This window comes from Corapipo altera, unplaced genomic scaffold (genome assembly GCF_003945725.1).
Source record: "Corapipo altera isolate COAL_440 unplaced genomic scaffold, ASM394572v1 2b, whole genome shotgun sequence".
In the NCBI taxonomy this organism is placed as follows: domain Eukaryota; kingdom Metazoa; phylum Chordata; class Aves; order Passeriformes; family Pipridae; genus Corapipo; species Corapipo altera.
In genome coordinates, this window is record NW_020884874.1 from 6,723,086 (window position 1) to 6,745,522 (window position 22,437).

The 22,437-nt window shown below is 43.4% G+C and overlaps 1 protein-coding gene and 1 long non-coding RNA gene across 2 annotated transcripts in view; one reads left to right on the top strand and one right to left on the bottom strand.

The window, feature by feature from the left end:
• The first annotated feature begins 194 nt into the window (after positions 1-194).
• LIN28B (lin-28 homolog B) overlaps positions 195-22,437 on the top strand; it is a 97,888-nt gene continuing 75,645 nt past the window's right edge. The window contains exons 1-3 of the mRNA XM_027633940.1: positions 195-334; positions 10,318-10,366; positions 16,989-17,173. Of these exons, the coding sequence (XP_027489741.1) occupies positions 10,333-10,366; positions 16,989-17,173 (219 nt within the window). The 5' untranslated portion in view covers positions 195-334; positions 10,318-10,332. The remainder of the gene's footprint in view (positions 335-10,317; positions 10,367-16,988; positions 17,174-22,437) is intronic.
• On the bottom strand, positions 8,120-11,437 carry LOC113942823. Its single transcript, XR_003526065.1, has 3 exons — positions 11,213-11,437; positions 10,714-10,719; positions 8,120-10,550 (listed from the first exon to the last, which is right to left on the bottom strand). It is a non-coding gene; the product is annotated as an uncharacterized LOC113942823 (long non-coding RNA).

Here is a 22,437-nt window from a genome sequence, read left to right on the forward strand (position 1 = left end):
CGGTGCCGCCCGCCCGCCCGCGGGGAGGGCGGCGGGGCAGGTGCGCGGCGGCTGCGGCGGCGTGAGCCAGCGCCGGGGCCGTGTCTGCCCGCCGCCGCCCCTCCTCGCTGGCTGCTGCTGCCGCCGCCTTCCCGCCGGGAGCACCGGTTGCCTCTGCCGCCTCAGCTCGCTTTCTCCTCCTCCGTTCAGTCCTCCCAGTGGCTCGGGAAGGCAAAGCCCCCCGCCGGGGGCGCCCGTCGGTGGGTGCGTGTCCCCCCAGCCCCCGCGCTCGCCACCCCATCGCGGCAGCCGCCGGCGCAGCCCCGCTCAGCCCGGCCACCATGGCGTGCGGGAGGTAAGCGAGCTCCCTTCACCTCCCCCTTCGCGGGTCTCGCCCTCCTACCCCCGCCGCACCTGCCAAGGCGCCGGCAGGCGCCCGCGGGGAGGGGGCGGCCGGCAGGTTTCTCCGGTGCCGGAGGAAAAGTTGGGCTGGGCGGAGGCGGAGCGGCGCCGCATTGTTGTATGTGCGGGCGCGGGTGTTCCCTGCGGGCGGCGGCGGGGCGGGTGTACTTCCGGGTTCGCACCTTTCTCCCTTCGCCGCCGCGCCCCCTCCTCCGCCGGCCGCGCTGCCCCCGAGCCCGCCCGGCCCGCCCCCGGCCGGCAGCGCCCGAGCTGCCGGGACTGGGGAAGGGGGTGTCGGGCCGCGCCGCGCCTCAGACGCGAACGACGACGGCAGCCGCGGTAGAGGAATGGTGAAGGGACGAAGCCGCCCCCCACGCCCAGCGGGGCGCGGGGCGTAGCGCCCCGCCGAGAGCCGGCGGCGGCCGGGGCCAAGGGACCGGCCGCGGGGATGCTACGGCAGCCCGACGCCAGGGGGCGGCCCGCGCCCCGCCGACAGCCACCGCCGGATGGCGGTGACCGCCCGGCGAGCCGGCGCGGCCGGGCGGGGCGGGTGAGGAGCGGCGCGGGGCGCCCGCGGCCCGGCGGAAGGGAAGGCCGGGCGAGGAGAGCGGACAGACGGCGGGGCAGGAGCCGCCGGGTGGCGCGTCCGCCCCGAGGCGGCCGGGGAGCGGAGGATGGGGCGGCGACGGCGCGCCCCGGAGGGCGCGGGGCTCGGGCTCGGCCGCCCCGGCGGTAACACTGGCGGGGCGGGCGGGGGCCGCTTGTCACGCGCGGCGCCGTGTGCGCGATGCGGGGTGTTTAACGCGAGTGGCGGCGATGCCGCCATCTTGGATGGCTCCCGCCGCGCCGCGGGGAGCGCGGGGTCGCGGCCGGGCGCTGCCCGCCCCCGCCGGGGCTGCGAGGACAGCGCCGGGGACCTGCGTGGGAGCGCGGCCCCGCCGGGCCGAGGGCAGGCGGGCTCTCCGGGAGACTGTGACACGGAGCCCCGTGGCCGGTTCTGAGGTGCCGGGCACGGTGCGGGACGCAGCGCGGGGGAGAACAAATAAAGTGGCGACGTGCCTCCAACACGCTTCGTTCCTCCGTGTCCGGTTGCGCGCCCGGGGGGAGCGGCGGCAGGGTCCGTTTGGGCCCTCGCCGCCCCGGTGGGGGCACGGCAGCGGCATCCTCCGGCTCCGCGCTCCAAGGGGAGCGACCGTATCCCACCGCCGGCAGCTCCATGCGGCTGTGGTATTAGTGAGCGAACCATAGAGCGGGTCAGATAACCACCTAGCGAATGACTAAATTAATCTAAAAATAAGCAAACAGCAGTAATGCACGCAAATGTTTTGCCCATGCTGGCACAAAAATATGAATCTGGCGTATCTAAATAAATTTGAAAACTGTGTGTTAATTTTCAGTATTCTTTAGCTTTAACACGAGGGAATCATCCATTATAATCTGATAGACATATTACCTAAAGAGATTTGATTCATTTACTTGTTTCTCTCTTAGAAATTGTTAGCTTGTTAGTGATGATGAGTAAATGATGTATGACGGTCTTGCAGTGATGGGACAAACCAGTAGTGCACGCTACACCAATTTGTTTACAGACTTGACACTTTTTCCTTATGTAACTGGTATTGGTGTTCTTTTTAAATAGGCCATAAACAAGGCTGGGGTTTTTTCCCTCATCTAATAACCTGTTTTAGAATTTCACATCTTGCATGGAAACACTATTAATAATCGCAAGTACAGAGGAGTGTCCTGTCATGAGTATGTCATCAGATACTAAGAAAATAATTACAGCTAAATTTGGTCATAGTTCATTTAAATATAGTTGTGTATAGTTTGAGTGGTGTCTGGATATTACATTGTACTGAAATGCAGTAGTGCATGTTTACTGTTAGGTTGATACTTGTATGCTTTGCTTTACAAAACTACAGATTATTTATTTTTTAAAACACACCAAAAAAACCCCTAATGCTTCAGAGGAGATAATAACTGAAAAAATTGTTTGGAAAATTACTTATGAGATATGCAGCTAAGCTATGGTTGTTTAGAGGATTATGATTTCTTTTTTCTCCTTGGTACAGAGTAGTAAGAATCAATATTGAATTAAATCATGACCTTAATTATTAATATGCCAGGAAGTCAAGTTTCCTATGCTGTACTCAAATGAATCATGTGTGTACTGGCAGAAATAGCGATTATGGATGATGTTTGTCCCATGCAGTAGTTACAAAAAAAAATGCGGCTGTACTAGAAACTCTGCCTGTATGTTTGTGACAAAAATAACTATCTTCTACTCTGATCATTTTAAAATATATTCTGTAAAGGGCATGTGCCGCTGTCTCAGTTTTATCAAAACTTTATTTTTTCAATCTCAAAATGTTTTAGCTGTTGTGTGCTGAGAATTTCATGAGAGGAAAAATGGTGATAAGTAAATGAAGAAGGAAACCCCAAACACTCTCCCTCATAGGCCTGAGCAGCTGCAGTCTAGGCCATTCGCAGGATGCAGTTGTAGGTCACACACAGCGTTTCACGTTGCATCCCCAGGCACAGAAGCGAATTTTGAAGCCCAAGCCATTAAACCATTTGTTCCTCTTTCCCTGTTTTGTAACTCCGTGGCAGCGTTTTGTTTGACTTGCAGCCGAATCCCGCGGTGTGCAGCGCAATCCTGGGGCGGACGGGCGAGGCAGCACGCGTCGCTCCGAGCAGGGGCTGGGGCGAGAGGCAGTTTCCAAAGGAACCATTTTCCCCTCGGCGGGGAGCCGAGCACCCCGCGTCGCCGGGCGAATCTCGGCGGGGTCGTCGTGCGGCCCGAGGGGTCCCGGCCGTGCAGCGCCGTGACCTGCGGGGCGCCCGGGGCCGGCGGGCGCGGCCCCTTCTCCGGCGGCGCGGCGCTGTCCGCGGTGCTGAACCTCGCGGCCATGTTATTCCCGGCGGAGTCCCGACTGCCGTCCCGTCCCGTCCTGTGTCCGCCTGGGCGGCTCCGGGTGCTTCAGCGCAGGGAGGTCACGGCAGGGTAGTGCTCTCACCCGCAGCCTTTATGTAATACACTGTATCGCTCTGGTATCGAATGCTGGCAGCAAAATCAATGACAAATACTACAGTGCTTTCTCCTTCAGAACACGAGCCCTTCCACCAACACAGATTTTTTTTTTTTTGCAGCCAACTTGGGAAGTGTAACGTTACCTATATGAAATGGAAGTGCAGCTGAAACCAACAACTAGACAGGAACTTGGCATTTGCTATTTTTAACCACAGGTTCAGTTTATGAAAGGACATTCTGAAAGCGAATCAAAACAGCATGTCATCAGTGAGAATTAAATAATACAGGGAAAGTTCAGGAAAAAAGTGGATACCCCTTAGCAGCAATGCAAACACAGGCATGAGGTTTTCTCCTTTCTTCCTCTCTTTAAGAGTAAACAGTCAAATTTAGAAAGGTGTGCAATCTACTAGATTATTTTTTCTAAATTCACATTAATGTGCTTCAGCCTCTCTAGTATATGATAAAAATAAAAAGGCTTTTTTTCATTGCAGAGACAAATGTTCATTTTCTGTAATTGCACACTGGGTGTTTTGAATGCACAATAAAAAGCAAATATGCTCTTCTGGTGTGATGAGTAGAGGCTAAAAAAAAAAGGCAAACCCAACATGATGTGTTTTGTATGGGAGGATAACAATTTTAAAAATATACATTCTGCTTCTAAAAATAGAATGAATTGATATGCAGGGTCTTCAAATTAAAGGTCAGAGGTGACAAACCGGGACAAAGGTCACACAGCTCATTTTCAAGCAATCAGTTTCTAGTTTTTTCATGCTTGAACAAAAGCTTAATTATACAGAAAAGTGAGGACTGTAATATTTAACTAGTCAATTTTAAAAGAGAAAGAGAGGTAGTTTTACAAAATTCCCTATTTTCATGAATGTAGCTCTGTTACGGAATTATTTGTGCTACTGTTACTTATACAAAAATGGGTCTGTCTTAAATTTAAGCATTTAAGTACATTTCTTAGGTTAACATCTAAAAATCTGCAATCTGTATTTAGTGTTAGTACTTGAGAAATAAGAGGAGTGTGTAACCATTTTCTGCTTTGTCAGTGATTTTAGCAAAAAAAAAAAATCTGTCCTGATCATCCGTACTGTTAATTTCAATAAAGTTAAACTGCAGGTCCATTCATTTTGGCTTTGTGCACATACTTATAATTTCTAGCAAACCACTTTACTTCCCTCAAGTCCTGTTTCCCGTCTGCAGCATTATGTGTGTCAGTGTGCAGTAATTATACAGACCTAAAACCTGACTGTTGAGTTCGTATATGTATGTGATTATCGTTTTATTATATGCAATGTCTAAGAATCAGGGGTTTTTAACAATTTGAAGAGATTAATTCAATGTTAATAATATCACATTTAGACTAAACGAAGCTTTCATAAATATGCTAAAGGTATGTAACAAAGATTCTATAGGTAACATTTGATACATATTTAGACCACATGTAATGCAACACCCAAGGCTAACTCCCAGAAATTCAACTGTTAAAATTTGTAAACTCACTAATAATTTTGTATCACACATGAAGTTTCTGCTTTGCTTTCAGATTCTGTATCTCCTGTACCTACTTCAGCTACTGATGTGTACATTGATTTTAAAGGTTTTCATCTTTTATTTTAGAGATTGTGAAATTTTAGTTATGTATCACTGATGTTGCTGTTTACTTTTTTTTTCCTGATTTAAATTAATGACCTATCTGCACTAAAGTTTATGAAAAAATGACCATTGCGTTACTTTATTTTTTTGGTTCTTTTAAACAGTGACTATCAGAAGGCATGACATTCAGGACTGATGTGCCCCATACTATCCATACTTCTAAGAAAGTGAATATTGGTGTTTAAAATATAGACACTTATCTGCTGTTTAACTTCTATAATGTTTGATTTGATTGTTTTAATAGACAATATCCATATCAGTATTTGATAAGCATGTTATAAACTACAAATGATAAAAAAACTCCATCTTCAGTAGTGCTCCAAGTAATAATTCAGTGACAAAAAACCCCCAACCAAAATGAAGAAAGAAGATTCTGTGTTTTGTAGGTAAATAGCACATGCAAATAAAACAAAAATTCTGTGCAAAGGAAAAGATATGTGAAAGGTGTGTAAATTCCGTCAAAACAAGTATTAATGTAAAACATCTCAGAAAAGAGGTCTGAACAAGCCAGTTCAGTTGTTATAAAAGCAAATAAAAATTATATAATAATATATTTTTAAAAATAAAACTGGTAGTACCATCACTTTTGAGAGGATTATGTAACATCTCTATATTGAATGTGAACAATATGCATTCGATTTAGTGTAATCAGGATAATTGGAAAAAAATACACGTTTTTCTTTGAAGATTTAAGTATTTAATTCAACTTGTCATAATGTCTCTTTCTTAATGTGGCCTTTGACATGTATCTTTTCAGCACTTCATTTGGCATTGTTTTGTTTGCAAATAGTTATCAAGGGGGGAAATAAAATCTTATTCTCTATATCTAGTTTCTCACAGGAATAAGCAATTACAAAATAAATCAGTGATCAAGTTCTGAAAAATATTTTGATCTATGATTTGAGAATTGTGGCTTTTAAAGTTTTCTTCATCACAAGGTACTGATACTAATTTATATAAAAATACAAAGAAAAATCCATCTGAAAACATATAATAAAATTGCAAGGTAGTTTTTTGTTTCCTTTGCTGTATAGCAATTCAGTATGTGGCAATTTCAACAAGCACCTGCTAACAGTAAACTGAGAACAAATTATTTTAAATATGAAGGAAGTAGAAAAACAGTAGTCAAGAATAATTTGTTTAATTTTTAAATTGTGTATTTAAAAAATTCATTTTTGAATCACAAAATATTGTTTGAGACATTTGTTTTTCATTGTTTTTAATTATATAGTTATGATAGTTTAATATATGTATATTAAAATGCAGACTATAAGAAATTGCCAATTTTACTAAATCAAATACACTAAATAGAAGAATTATACATAAATAATTTCAATCCTTAAAACAAAAGTATTCTTGTTCAGCATTTTCCTTTGTTATGTATTATTACAGTTTTAAAGTAAATAGATCCTAACTAGTTTTTAATGCTAAAGCAATTGACAATATAATAATAGCATTTAATTTTGAGGAGAAGCTCTGACCCTATAGTTGTCAGGCTTTCATTGGCTCACATTCATATATGGTGGAGTTTATAATTCCTTTTTAATGCCCAAAAGAATCAGATTCATAACAGTGGTGGAAGCACATTTTACCTTTCTTCATTCCTGTTCCCAGTCAAATGACGTTCTTACACATAGTCAGAAGGTGCATAACTGTATGTTTGGTCTACAAAAATGTGTACTTCATTTCTTAAAAACTAAGATTTGCATAGACTATATAGGGGAAAAAATCATACCTGGGCTATTGCCTAGCTGTTTTATTTACTTGAAGCTGTAATTATCTTCCTTCAATCCTGTGACAAAAGTGGGTAAACTTAGCAAAGAAAGACTAAATTTTAATTTGCTAGTTTTCAATTAATGTTCTTAAGTCAGCATTATTTAAATATTTTGTCATCTTGTAGACACTTGCTTTCATCTTCACTTGCTAGAAAAATACAGGAATGGTATGAAAACAGAAGTATGGAAGAACAGCAAAGTAAATTATGGCTAAACTAAGAAGAAAATTGTGAGAGCTTTCAACTTTTCCCATCCTGTAATTATATAAGGACATTGATACTTGAGTATACATTTTCAGGAAATCTTAATTTTTCTTATTTATGCATTTCAAACTAACTATATTTTACTGAATTAAATGAAAAGGGGAAAAAAGAGTCTATACAATAAAACCATCTCAGGAAGACATCCATTATATTTAGAACTGCACACTGAGGAATCCATGTAAAACAAGTTAATTCAGAGTGTAAGACTACACTCAGTTGTGGTGTTTGAAATCAAAATACTGTGTGCATAGTGCTTCTACTAGCAGTCAAGAACTGTAAATCAGAGTAAGATTAATTTTATCTGACTAGTATGTGTGTGTATGTATTTTAAAAGCTGATGTTTTATGCTCCATGCTTGGGTTCTGTACAAAGAGTTTTAAAATTTTGTGTATACGCTTTGCAGCATTCATCCATTTAAGTCTTCACTACTGATGGTTTAACTAAAAGAGATCCTTTTAACATTGGAATGTTTTCCCCTATTCCTTTACATCACTATCTTACTTGTTTGATATAAAATATAGTATTGGTAGTTTTGTTTTCTAGTTTTCCTGTGCTCTGATCATACTTCCATTATCCAGCATTCCTTAAAAAAATACTGCTGGCTTTACTCTGTGGAAGAAATCACTCCCCTGGCTACCCCTGACTGTGAAAGAAACAGGTTTAACATCTGAATTTTTTTTTCAACTTACTTTTAGAGAAAAGCATATAACTTACTTAAATGGAGTAACTATATATGCCTGCTTTACTTTCTTCCAAGCAAATTGTATTTCTAAATCCTTTGGCAGGAAACTTACTTAAGCTAATGAATTCAAAACTATCCATAGCTAAAAGAATTCTTTTTTTATATATATAAACTTGCTGTTATTTTTTACTGACCAATAAGTTGTCAAAAAATACACTACATAAGTTGTTCAGTAAGCTGAATTACAGTGTCCTACCTGTAAGGGAAGGTGATTACCTTTGTTGGGTGTTTGTCAGTGTGCCTTTAACCCATACTGCACTTCTCATTGCATTTCCTATCCAGCAATATTTCCATATGGTGTTCTGTTGCATTATTTTTGTGCCTACTGTTATAGAATCCTTCCACATGGTATGAATGTCTAGTTATAATAAGGGTTGCTTTCAAAGGAAGGGACTTTTTCTCTAAAAACACATTGCTATCTAGTACAAAATTCCTAAGCAGCATTTATTCACTTATTTGCAGTTACAAAGTTCATGTAAATGCTGAGATAGTTTCAGAACTAAAATGCCAAGATATTTTTGTGGTTTGTACAGCATAAGGAGGCACAGGAGAGAGTTCACCATGAGCCATTTCAGAGCTCAAACCTGATTCCATTTAAATGGAATTTACCTCTTTCAGGAGGATGCAGCACAATACATGCCAAAATAGTTTCTCGTTTAAATTATCTGTTTAAATGAGTTTGTAGAATTGAAATGCCCAGGCTTTTCTACACTAATATCCTTTAAATCAAGTTTTGGGCATCGTATCAGGAAGCTTTTTGTAATAACTATAAAAAAATTACATCTTTTTTCTGCTTAATAATCTGTTATATGTTTTTGACCCTCTAAAACATGTGATGCTTACAAATGTGTTGTGAAATGGCAGTACTGGAAACAAAAATTACTTGAACTTGTGCTGTTTTCTGCTACAGTTTTTAAGAACTGTACTTCCCTGCTTTTAGTTCGTGTACCACTCCCCAAATACTTATTTTCAATCCCTTCATAAACCGAAGCAGGCTACATGCCAAAGCCAAGAACGGATCCTTTACTCTATGCTTGCATATTTCATTATGTTGCATAAATAATGCAAGTAAATCTGAAAGACACAAAAGCCACATAGCCACAGGTTGGCAGAACAAAGAAACAGATACAAGAGATTGGGCTTCAGTGCTTGAAGGTGTAAAAGCAGAGCTAGGTTTAATACGTGGCAAAAGTCCGCACAATTCCAGTGGAAAAATAAGTTACTACAAAAGAAGAGGAACTGAATCAGCTTGCCAGTGTTGTTGCACTGAAAAGAAAGATTCTGCTACCCTGTCTTCTGATTTCTGTTGTTGGAAAGGATTGAGGATAACTGACTGTAGGGGAAAAGAAGTTAGAGAGAAATTTGGTTTTCATTGGACTTTGGTCATTCTTGTTTTTACTTTGCTCACTCCTAGTAGGATATCTAATTTTTTTTTTTAATAAGAGAGCAAGATAACTGTCCAGATGTGCTTTTAAATTGGAAAGAAGACAAAACTCAGATTTCTCAGAAAGAGTAGAGATCTGGGCTTATATCTAAACAAAATATCATATATCAAAACCCCACCGTTTTTGGTGGGGTTTAGTTAAGATAGATTATTCAGAAAGACAGTAGAGGGTGACAAGAGGACAGGCTTGTGGCAGGTGAGTTTGTGCATGCTCTTATCCATCTTTCATTTGGTAAACAAACTGGGCAGCATAAGTAACAAACTTACTACAAAACCAAGGTATTTTTCTTCATGCTTTCTGCCAGCATTATATTTTTATCAGCATTCTATGAAATTAGCCAGGCCTTTCTCAACTAGACCAAAGGTACACCTTCCATGAAGTTTCAGTCGAGTCACACATCTGTATTTGTATGGTGGACTGGTTTTGTTCAGATTGAGACCTAGAATTTAATACCATTACTATGCAGCTTTATCACTGACATAATTGAAAGCATTTTTCTTTTGGTATTTATAAATTGGCATTGAGTTACAATTTAGACCATGAAAGAATCCTGTACAATTATTTTATTGGGCTTTTTCCCTTAATCATACACAAGGTATGACTTGATTGCTTAATATGTACAATTTAAGCATAGTAAAGACAAGTCACTAGTTCTTAGGTTACCTATTGCAATTAATTATTGATAAAGGAAACAAACACCTTCAAATATTCTGCAAATCTGTGTCTTTTCCCTCTGTTGTTATCAACTGCATAGTTTTCATAAGAGACCAATGAAAGGGTCTTTACTGGTGCTAGGGAAAAACAAAAAGAAATGGCTGATTTTTTATCTTGCACCTTGGTTATCTCATTGTGATTCTGATGAGCTAGGTAAGTCTCAAAGAGTAAGTTTATAGGTCACTTCATAGAGTCAATGCCCTGGCATTCTTGGCCTCCTAATGAGCTGTTAAACTGGAGAAGTAGTAATTAAATATGGTACTCTGGTACAATGTACACGGTACTGACTCCAGCTCTCTGATTTTAGGTTCCTCAGAAGACGATGAGGTCATTCAAGAAGGTCTCCTCATGCTCAGGTCAGTCTTCTCTGTAGCATCTTACATGGCTGACTGTGTATCCTCCCTGGGGGGCGTTAGCCCTGTCAGTTGCAGCACTTCTGTCCCGCTAACTTTGATGAACATAAGTATTGGGTGGGAGGGGGAAGACTCGTTAATTTCGTGCACAGGCTCCAGAGTTGTTCTTTGATGCTGTTTGAGTGTTCTGCAAGACAAATAAATAATTACGTAAGGAAAGTATATTTACAGTAACCCCACCTCAGATTACTGTCGCAAGTTGTGGGAGCCCACGGGTTTGTATGAGCGCTGCACGACCACCACCGCAGCAGACGCACCAGTGGGCGCAAACATCTCAGTCGCTAACATACCTACTTCTCGAGTTACTATCGTGCCACTGTCACGTTACCGCCACGCAGCCCCCTCCCATCGCGACGCCTCAGCACTGCCGCCCATCTGCCCTTTCAGCCCCACTGCCTTTCCAGGCCCCAGCCCGTTCCACCCCTCAGCCCCGGCAGCCTCCGTGGCCGCCCGGGCCGCCGAATGCTCGAGCGGGGGCTCCCCGCGGAGGGCGCTGCGCGCCCAAGGGATACGCGCGTCCCCGGCTCCCGCACGGCGCCGGGAGACAGACAGCCTGGGGCGGCCGATGGGGGGGGCCGAGTGTTGCCCGTGTGCTGCGGCGGGAAGAACTGCCCCTGTCACCGCCGGGCTGGTGCAGGCGAGAGCGTCTGAGCAGTTGCCCGTCGGGGAGGATGCGGTCCCCACTGGGGCACGCACACCAAGCGCCGGTGCGGCTGTCACAGGTGAGCAGAGGGGCTGGAGCGACAGCGCCCGAGCCACAAACCCGCCCGCTCATGGCCCTGCGCCTACCTTGCGGGAGGCGAAGCGGTGAGAGCGGGCCGTGCGGCCGGTGCCTCCGCCAGGGCCGGTCTTTCCTGGAGGGCGTTAGCCCTGTCAGACGGTCTACCGCGACGACTGGCCAGAGCCTCCTTAAATCCGTCGGAGAAGCGGCCACTATCAGTTGCAAATCCGCAGCTGAGAGACGGTAATGTACGTGAGACCACATCCTGTATCCCAGCGCTCCGAGTGAGTCCCTACCGCGTCCTCCTGCCCGCGGATCATGCGCGGGATCACAGCAATTCCCAATATTTTGTAAGTGTCCCCAGCAAACCGCCAGCATTGCCAGCAGAGATCCACGGACGGCAGAGCGGACCTGCGAGACACTCACAGCCGCCGCGTTTCGTTTCAACAAAAAATGCTCGTAAAACTCGTGTTTGAAACCTCGCTCCAGCCGTCAGTTCGAGCAGCGCCGCCTGCAAACGGCGGCGCGATCCCTCGGCGAGGGCCGCCCGGTTCCCGTAAAGGAGCTGAGGCGGGCTCCGGGCAGCCGTGCGCGCCCACCTTAGGTGTGACGGGAGAAGAGCGCCGGGACAGCCAAAAAACTGTGCTCCAGCGGCGGGCGGGGGCGAAGGGAGAGAGGCCCCTGCTGCGCTCTGAAACGGCATTTCCCGAAAAGAGCTGAGTGGTGCGAAGGGCGCCACTATAAAACCGGTAACTTCACATCCCGCAGTCGCACGTCGAGCAAATCCCGTCACTGGTAGACCTGAGCCGTGGGCAGCGCGCAGTTGAGTCGGCGCTGTACTTTGTTTAAAAACAAACAAACAAAACAAAACAAACCCACAAAAAAGCAACAACAACAACAAAACAAACAAACAAAACAAAACAAAACAAACCCGCACACATGTTTTCTAATAATAATCCGCGGCATTAATACGGAGGGTAATAAACCCGGCCAGGGCAAAGCGGGAAGTTGGCAGTGTCTATAGCACGTCCGACCCTGCTCTCCCAAAGGCGCGGGAAGACACACCACCACGTCCCCGGCGGGAAAGAGCCGCATTTTCTGGAAGTGTGAAACAAAAGCCCAGGGACAAAGCCCGGCGCTATGGGAGGCTTAAGGGGAGAAACCGCCGCCTCTGGGGTGCTGACGGAGCGCGGCTGCTGGACACCCGAGCGCCCGCGCCCGGTGGGCGCCCGACTTTCACCCTCCAGGGCGCCCCGGCGGGCGAGGAGCGGAGGAAGCGGCTTCCTCTCCCTGCCCTCCCCCCGAGCGGCACAACCGCTGCCGGCAGGGAAGCCCGCCGGGCCCCTGGCAACCCCCGCCCTCGCCCGGGCGCTGCACGTCGGCGGAAAGGGAAGGCGGCTTTGGCGCCCACACTGTAGGTGAGAGGGTTTTGGCGGGAACAGCTCAGCACCGCAACGGAGTCCTGGCCGTAGGGAGCGGCGGGAAAGGCCCCCCTCGGCCCCCGCGCCAGGAAGAGCCGGTTTCGATAGAAACCGTGTAAGAAACACGACGGGCATCTCATTCCGTCCAACATCGGCGGGGCGGCGCCGAGCCGCCAAGCCCGGGCAGTGGAGGAGAGGGGGCAGGGGCGCCCCGGCGCCGTCCCTGCCCCTCCTGCCTGCCCGTCGGCGAGGAGCTCTGGCTGCGCTTTGAAATGGGAAGTGGTGGCAGCATCCCGAGTTCTGCTTTCAAGTGTAAAACACGCGTTTCGTTTCAAATGCACGCAGCTCCATCATTTGTTTGGATTTTGTGGGTTTTTTTTTTCTTTTTCCTATTTTGTTTTGGGGTTTTTTGGGGGGTTTTTTTGTGTTTCTTGTTTGTTGGGTTTTTTTTGAGGTGAAGGTCTTTTTTTCTTGGGGGGGGGAGTGGTGGTTAGAGTTAGAAAAACAATTATTCCAGCTTCCTATAATTGTTTTTACCAAAATTAGCATCCATTTAGCGAAATGTAAGGATAGAAATATTTTTTAATAGATAAACTGTTACCATTAGACTAATTTTTCCACGAACTGGCTTGTTCTGTAGGGCTTTTTCCCTATTTGTCCTCTTTCCTCCTCTTCTTTGGGAATGAATTTTGGAAGAGTGTTCGTGGGTTCGGTTTTTTTTTTAAGTTTTCCCTTTTTTTTTTTTTTTCCCCTATCTTTCCCGGAGAGTTCTCAGCTGGCAACAGCTCTCTACCTTCCACAAAACTTGAAAGGCTGATGTCCCTTGCAGGAAATGAATGAGTCGATAACATCTGACACCAGTGACCAGTCCAGTGACCCCAACCTTAATTCCACTAATACTGGAGGCCTGAAAATCTCAGTAAAGACCCATTGCAAATCCCACCCTCCTCCATTTTACAAAATCTGCACTTATTTTGCAACGTAAGAAATAATTTGCAACCAATATATTTACAGTCTTTTATTTATGTCGTTTTGTAGTGTTTATTCATCGAAGAACACATTATACTCATTTTTTTAACTGAAATTTGCTAACAAGACATTTTGCCCATTTAATGAACTCCATCCACTCGTTTGCGTCTGTTTAACCAATATTCTAGCCTCTAAGGATTTTTTATACCAAATGTCGTTAAAATAAATCAATCTTTAAAAATAAATACCTTTAAAATGCCATTAAAGAGGATATTTTGTGTCTTTTCAAAGGGAAGGGTAGAGAGATCTCGTATTTTATAAACGTGCCCTTGTGCCACAATATATATACTCTTGGGCATTTCAAATAAGTGGTGTAAACATTGTTTTCTTCCGGAAACTTTAATTTCATGTTTATAGCTGGGGTTTCACGTGGCTTAAAATCTCGTACATTTATATATTAGATACCGTCCCGGTCATAAGATCCAAGCATATAAAATTACTGATTTAATATTTTAACATAATCGCTATTGTAAGGGGGGAAGGGAGGTTATGAGCCAAAAGCAGCGGTATGTTGCACGAATGCATAAGGCAGGTCAGTGTAGGAAGTCGACCTCACTGTTGAAATAACCTATAGGAAATTTACGGTTGACGACTGCAAAGGAATTTCGGGATTTAAAGCTTCTGCTCCACTTGCCAGGCTGCTTGTATTTGTACACTCTTGCCCACCCTCAGTTCTTTCTTGCAAACGATCACACGGAGCCTGCAACTTGGTGTTTCACACAGAAATGAGGCGCTAGGGGGGGGAATTGACGCTTTCCTGAAAGGCAACAAAAGGAGTAAACAGGCCCACGGGGGCAAAGGCGTTCCCCTTAATTGGGCAGACTGATCGACGCCACTTCCCAAACAACAGCAAGTGCTTTGCAAATGCATAAGTCCCTTGCATTCAGGTTCTGAACGGATCGGTTTGTTGCTTTGGCTTTTGTTTGTGTGTCCTTGGGATAAGACAGAATGCCGGGCGGGACGGAGTGGGCTAATAAGAAAGTCATTGAGCCCAGGTTTTAAATAGGTATGGGCAATGTTAAGATATATATAATACTGGGTGTAAAGCGAGGTTATATGCGAGGACGTGGTGATGAGGACAGAATACTGTCATCTGTACCTTTACACTAACGGAGATGAACAGATGGAAAATAAAACGAATTCTCACCTAATTAGTCTGTTTGTTTATTCTGACGTCTGTAAAAATATTTTAAGAGCATTTGGGGGTGAGTACAGCAACGGAAAGGCTAGAGGGCAGGGCGATAGCTGTGTACCTGTGAGCGCGGAAGGGGAGTGCCTGTGCAAAGGGGCTGTGACCAAGCCCTTCACACATCACACATTTCTTTTCCGAATTGGATCCCCTCTCCCGCTGGCAGTGAAGACTTAAAACAGCAGTCCCCGGTCAGCGTTATTCCTCCCCTCTTTGTCTTCTTTCTCCAATGGTTTTGTTTGTTTGTTTGTTTGTTTTTTCCGCCCTCCTCTTCTCCAGTAAATCCTTTTCTCTGACAGTCCTCTCCCAACTGCTGATTGAGGTTCAGTCCAATTCTCGGCTTGAAAACTAGTCTCTTATTTAGGAAGTCATTAATCACATCCCCTCCCCCGGAAAGAGATGGCGGAGAAACCTGTGAAGTACAATTCCTCGCCCCATCCCCCCCTCAGAAATGTTTTGAAACGCTAAACCTCCGCACATTCTGGGCCATATTAAGGTGATATCACGTTTCCGGCGCGCTTTTAATTTGAATGCGAAATTAGTAACGATCCGGTCATACATCTGCCCACGTTTTGCGCAGAGGGTGACACAGATGCCTCCCGGCGTCCCCCGTCCGTGTCTGTACACGTGTGTCCCTCATCCGTGAGCATCTCGCCTTCGTGTGCGTACGCGGACCCCGCCCGCAGTGGGCACAGATACCCCCATAATCTCCTCTGCACGGCCGCCCCTACATGTAGCTGCTGTTCCGTGGGCTGTATCTAGAAACACACGGATCTTCCTATGGATTTGTGCATGCACGGGGGAGGGGGGGGGGCAGAAACCCCAGAATAATACGTCATCTCTATTTCCCGTAAAGAAGCGTGCAGATTAGCTGTCCGAAAAGGAAGGAGAAAAAAAAAGCGCCGTGTTGAAAACTTCTTGTTCATTCATAAATTATTTTGGTGTGTCAAGCTAGTTGAAATGGCGATTGGCTGCTCCTGCCTCCTGCCAACCCCTTAAGGATCCGATGTGAAATTAGTAGCAAGAAAGCATGTAATTGACCGAGTCACGTGTGCGCAGGGGGCCAGAAACGGAGCGAGAGAGACGGGGAAAAATCAAAGAGGGAAAGCACATTAGACCATGCGAGCTAAATTTGCGATCGTTCAAAATCAGGATGTTAGATTAATGCAGAAGACCACTTCGATCCACAGGGAAAGTTTTCATCTCACGAGTTTGGAGCAGAGGGCCCGTGGGGCAACATGGCCGAAGGTTAATTTTCTTTTTCTATTGTTTTACTATGAATTTTGCTCGCTCGCTCTCTCCCCCTCTCCCCCCTCTCCTCCCCCACCCGCTTTTAACCCAACTATGCATTACCCTTTTTTAGCAGCTCGCGCAAGGGGGCTTTCTCCAAACCCATTGTTACCCAGCTCAAAACTGTTCCGTACCGCCCACACCGATTCACAACTTGAAAAGCTTTCAGGGGGCTATTGTTTGAATTGTTCCTGTTTGATTAAGCACAGTTGCAGTGGTGGGATGAGAAAACGGCTGTACACCTGTCCCAAATTTAATCGAAAGTTTATTCCAAGGAGGGATGGATACACGTTGGAAAATAGTGGTTTCGGCGCTGCATGTGCAATAACGAATTGTGCAATCTACCCAATTTTGCTTATTCTCTCTCCTCCACCCCTCCTCGGCCGGCCTCCCCCCTCGCCCCCCCGGTCCTGCGCCTTGCGAGGAGAGACTAATTGCGCTGAGAATTTCTGTTGAGAAATGGGATCGGTCTTAAACCAGCAATATTCAAGTAAAGTATCGCGTTCCGCGCTGTAATGTGGCTGAAAGATGGAGTTAAATGGAAAAGTACACGTATGTACAGAAACGTGGGCTGCCTTGGGCACAGAGAGAGGGAGAGCCTCCGTGCGCAGTGTTTCCTCTCTGTAACCTCCGGTGATTTTATTTTTTTACGTATTTTGGGGAGAAGGTGTTTTATTTTAGGATTTAGGAAAATATATGCACTTTTCGTCGTCGGCTTTTTGATTTTGCTTTGTTTTCCTGGGTTTTTTTCCCCTGTTCCGTTTGTAGTAACTCCTTTATACAGCGGCAAAAGGATGTTACCAGAATTTAACTCTTCGCTTTGCATCTTGTCCCATTCTTCCTTCTTTCCCCCCCCCCTTTCCCCCCCCCACCCCTTACACACACCCCCCTCCGCCTTTCCCTCTTCCTCAGCAGGGGCGAGTAAAGGTGGAGACGAGCCCGGGAAGTTGCCGGAGCAGGAAGAAGAGGAGGAATCCCAGGTTTTGCACGGAACCGGCCATTGCAAATGGTTCAATGTGAGAATGGGATTCGGGTTCATCTCCATGAGCAACCGAGAGGGAAGCCCCTTGGAGTCTCCAGTTGATGTCTTTGTACACCAAGTAAGACACATTTTTGTCTTCCATCTCAGCCTGCCACATTTGGTTGAGTTCAGTGGGACTCTGCTTTCATGTGAAGTAACCTATTTTTTTCTAGGTATTTAGGAACATCTGTAATTAAATAGTTGCCTTAGGTAGTGGTTTTGTTGGCAACGTTACAATTTGAGTAAATAAGGTCGTTAGATTGTGCTTAGTCTCTGTGGCTGGAGATTTGTGTAAAGAGATAATGTTTCTTCGTATCTTTCTCCTTGGTTAGAAACGTCTCCTGTGGTTTTTATTTATTTTCAAATGTCACACTTTTTAAGGTTTATCATTTGTCACCAGACTGATCAGAAGCAGATAAGCCTTTCCTTGAAACTGTTTAAAATTAAGTTGGGAAAAGGATAAATAAATGTCGGGATTCATTCAAATAACATATGAGTAGTTTTAAACGGTTTACTTGTAAACCTCGAATTACTTTTTAAAAGCTCATCTGAGATTAGTTAGTGAAATTAAGACATAATTATAGCGTTATTTTGTAGTAATTCAGACCTGAGAGCGTCCCTGTGGTGATACTCTGAAGCATGTATGTGGTTTGGTTGGTTGATTTTTAATTATTCCTTTCTGGGGGGAAAAAAAAGCGATTAAGGATTCAGACCAAAAGCAGCGTCTCTGTAAGGCTGAAGAGGAAAGAAGGGGTGGTCCTTGGTTTTAAGCTCAACAGCGTGGATGGGTTTGTGTTTAGAACGTGGAAACTGGTATGAATGTCTTCACACAAAGGAGTTTCAAATGCAAAATAGGTACAAAATGATAAAGGAACTTTTCCTGAGGTCTGTACCATGGCTTGTGAAGAAGGAACATGTGTAGACCTTCCCTGGTCCTTCTGTAAGTCCAGTTGGAACAATGTTATTTTGAATTTCACCCGTCTTCTCTGTGATCAGAGAACAGAAGAGAGGTATCAGGTAAAGAGACCATTTTGGGTTTGGCTAGGGCCATGTTAGGGAGGCAAAAATGCATCTTTTTACGTGGTTGTCCATTTTCTATGACGTTTGCAATGACGGGGCAGGGCGGTGTTCAATGATTATATAGTGATTCCCTTTTTATGTTGCATTTAGTGGCCCGGCTTTATTTTGTGGTAACTTTCCACCAGGGTTTTTTAAAGCATATACATTTGATTAGGTTAGTAAAAGGGTGGCTGAATCTTCTAAAGAAACTATTGCTGGGGCATATTTCCTTGTGGTGGGTGGTGGGGTGAACTGATCTTGCCTTACATGTACCGTACACCTAAGGGCCTGCACTTCTATATAGCTGCTTGCATTTTGGAATTATGTTCAAAGTGTAGAAACCAATAGTGAACTTACTGAATTCCTATACTTCCTGCTTTGTATTGGCATATGAGGTGCCCCCTGTTTGCTGCTGCTTTTTCTCTTTAGAATCGAATGCATGAAGTAATTCTCAAAGAAAGAGCAGTCTTTTTCCTTTCCCCCCTTTCTTCCCTTGTTTGTATCTTTTTGAGTTGTGAAATTGGTCTTTAGAGTTTTATAAATTTACTTTCAAGATAACCTCTCGTTTTCTTAATGTAATTTTATGTTAATGTATGTAATTTTTTTGGTTCTCAAATAGTCGAAAAACATTTGAAGCATAGTAGTGTTGTTAATAAAAAACACGTTTGGAAACAAAGATATTCTTAGAGCTGTGAAAATAGAGAAGTGTTGAACTGCATGATAACCTGATACATTTAAGTAATACTAGACAAGGTGTGCGGTTTCATAATGGAAAATAGTCGTAGAAAATAATAAAGTAGTAGTAAATTTGGAAGTTGCTATTCAGTTGTGTCTCCTAAAGGAGGGGACAAGAAGGAAATGTTAGACAAGTTTGTTTATTATGGTTTAATAATCTACAATTTATCCAAACCCCTGGTTTTCTAAGATATATCACAGTTTAAAATGCAGTGAAAACTATCATGTTTCATTGCACATAAACTGTGTGCTTCAGTCATTTTGAGTTTACTTACAGATATGTCTTACTGAGTGAAGTTATTAGTATTCTGCAGTGGATTGCCCTAACAACAAAGAAAATACATTTCTCACCTTTTTCTTTCTGATTAAATCTAATATATATATATATATATGTATATATATATATAAACTTAATGGTGACATGAATCTTCTTTCCATCAGTCAAAAGCAGAAGTTTTCTGTTTAATGTAATGGGAAGAAGTGCCATCTATTGTGTTTCAAAGTACATTTTAGATAAGTGATATTGCCATATAGAATGCTTTGTGTTAGCTGACTAATGGTAACAGTAGCAACCTGAGCATAAAAATGTCTTTAAATCTGTAATGTTATTTAACAGTGGTGGTTGTACAAGACAGTCTGTTGCATGAACAGTGATTGGACCCTATTCCAACTAGTTTCATTATTTTGAAAAATTTAGTCATGTGAAAGGTCCTTTTTAAGGCAAAGATGTTAGATTATTAATCTGTTGAAACAAAATATTGCTGTTCAAAACTGCTTTGAAAACACTTCATCATTTATTTGTGTGTATCGAGTGTTGCATGCATTCACTCATCCTTCAGTGTTTGTAGCTACTAGTATCATTTTATAGAATCAGGCTGTCTTAGCAGGGGAAAGAAGCTTCTAGTTTACTTAGTCAAAGTCCTGTCAAAGCTAGCTTGAGCCCTGCTGCAGTATTTTTACTGTCTTATCTTACCTTTTCTTGGTGAGGTTATGCCCAGTTTATGAGATCTTGCTATGAGCAAAAACTTACTGTATTTTAAGTCAAAATTCCTGTAGTAGTTTAAGCTCACTATACCTAGACTTTTGAGCTTGTAATAAATAATTTTGCTCTCTTCTTGTAGTTCCTTCTTGGTTGTGAGCAGATTGTAGTCATGTTTTTCTAAAGTCAGTGCTTTGCTAATTGTATATATATATTTAGAGAACAGTGCTTTTGTTCGGATTTCTCTCCCCTTTCACTCAGCAAAAGTACCGTTTGTGAAACAGCTGCAGTATTGAGTTTTTAACTCTACCTTTTAAGTCCCTCCTATAGCGTTAATCATTTGGATTGATCTTTTCTGAACTACCTTCAGATTGTTGTTACCCTTCTGGTAATGAGGTACCTAGAGCTAGATATGTTATTTAAGGTAGAAACACGTCAGCCATTATATATGTGCATCTGTGTGTCTGCAGTGTAATTGCATACACTTACAAACGTCTAAATTCTTGTCCTTTTTAGCTTTATTCTGATACAGCTTATATCTTTAAGTCAAGTGTTTGAGTCATTCAGGGTCATATAAAAATTACAAGTCCTAAAAAACATTTAATTTTTCAAACACAAGCCACGACCAATGCAGCAATGGGCCTAGTCCATTGTTCATGTCTTTTTATTTTTCTGTCTTTCTCTGTCTTTTTCTGTCATTTTCTGGTCCTCTGTTTCTTTTGAAAAAAAAAAAAAAAAAAGAGTAGCAATGTTTGTCCTTTGTAACACTGTTAAATCCAAGGAATGTGCACCTTACTGAATTTGGCTCAGTATTGTCATTTGTACTCTTAGTAGGTTAGCATGGAATAAATAATACAGCTTGCTTCTCTTTTTGATGTGAATTCTGGACATAGTTATTTGTGAGCGGGTCTTGTTAAATTTTACAAAAAAAAATCTATTTTTCAAAGCGTAAAACAGACTGGAAAGGTGAAGTGAGTGAAACATTTTGTTGTGCACGTGAAAAGAGGTTTTCAATGCAAAGAACTAAGAAGAGCTGAAGCTCTTATAAAATCAGAAAAGGATGATGTTTGTTATAATTTTTTTGCATTTTCAAAATTGTATACACAACTTGGATACGTACAACTTCTTTGGATGCTGGCAGTAAGGCAAAAATGCTGTGTATTCTTTTTTGCACACACTTTTTACAGACTAAGTTAGAAACATGTCCCTTTTCCTTTGCTTAGCGTGAAGCCCAGATGTTAGATATGATAATGAAGGGTAGGATGCTGAGTGTAAACAGATACAATTAAATACACGTATGTGAATATCAATGGTTGTAAATTTCTCTTTCTCAATAATGTGGTCTTTCAGGATGGGATGGATTGTTCAGTTCAGATGATGTTTGTTGGGACCTGGCTCTGTAGTTCAAAATTCTTACCACATTAAGGGATTTCTGAACTGGAACCTTAAACACAATCCTTCTTTGGGATCCTCTTTTATGAGATGGGGAGAGGAAGGAAGGGAGGAGCAGCATTTAGGAGCCGGTGTATTTTGTTTTCTCATTAAAAGGAACATAGTTGGCTTGAAATTTTTCACTTTCATCTGAACTTTCTTACTGTTGCTACAAGTTACTATTACTACGAGATTTGATAAAAATGGAAGTCTTTTTTCTTTCATTGAGTTCTTCTGCACTGTGCTATCATTGTATATTATAAATTTTGCTCTTATTATTTCAAGCAACAAAAGAAAGGAAAAAGTAGTGAGACTAGTATGGCTGTAAACAGAAGAATAAATGGAAAATGAGACATATAAGCAGCATCTAAAAAGTCTTTTCCCTTGCTTGACCAACCATCCCTTTTGATGATGAATCAGATGCCTGTTCTTTGAACCCCTACTATTTTAGGCACAGTTGAACTACTTTTTATAGGACACAGTTTGGGCATGGCATGTTACACTCAATGTTGAATTGTGAGCACATGTAATCCCATGCTTTTGCAAGGATGCATTCATCCATCTAGCATACCTTTTCCATTTCTTTATTATTGGGAGCATGTAAAAAGGTATTTAATTGTTCAGGATAGCTGAAAGTTCTAGGCAAGCAGGAGGGATAAGTATTGCATTGCTCCTTATTGTTAAATGTGACATAGCAGTAACTGTTTTGGAATATGGAAGTCTTTATGCAGAATATGCTATTAAAGCCTTGCCATCTTTTACTTCTGCTGGGGACCAGGCAAGCCCAGTCCTAATCAAAACAAAAGTGGCTAGCAGGATTTAGAGAGGGAAGCTGAGGAAGGAAGCGAATGGGAGTAAACGTGTGTCTGCAGTGAGCATGTGTATGAGAGATCCGGCAGAGATCAAACGTGTGGGTGTCAAAGTCTGCTCAGCAGCCTCAGCGTGTGTAGGTAGCATCTGTGATGGGTACCTGCTGGGGACCCGGAGCAAAGCTTCGGCACTCACCGAGCTGTGTTGCACCATACAGAGAAAACTGACTTTAGATTATGGGGACCATGGATTTGCAGTGTGGAGCAGTACAGCACTGGGATTTTTATTTATTTATTTATTTATTTATTTATTTATTTATTTATTTATTT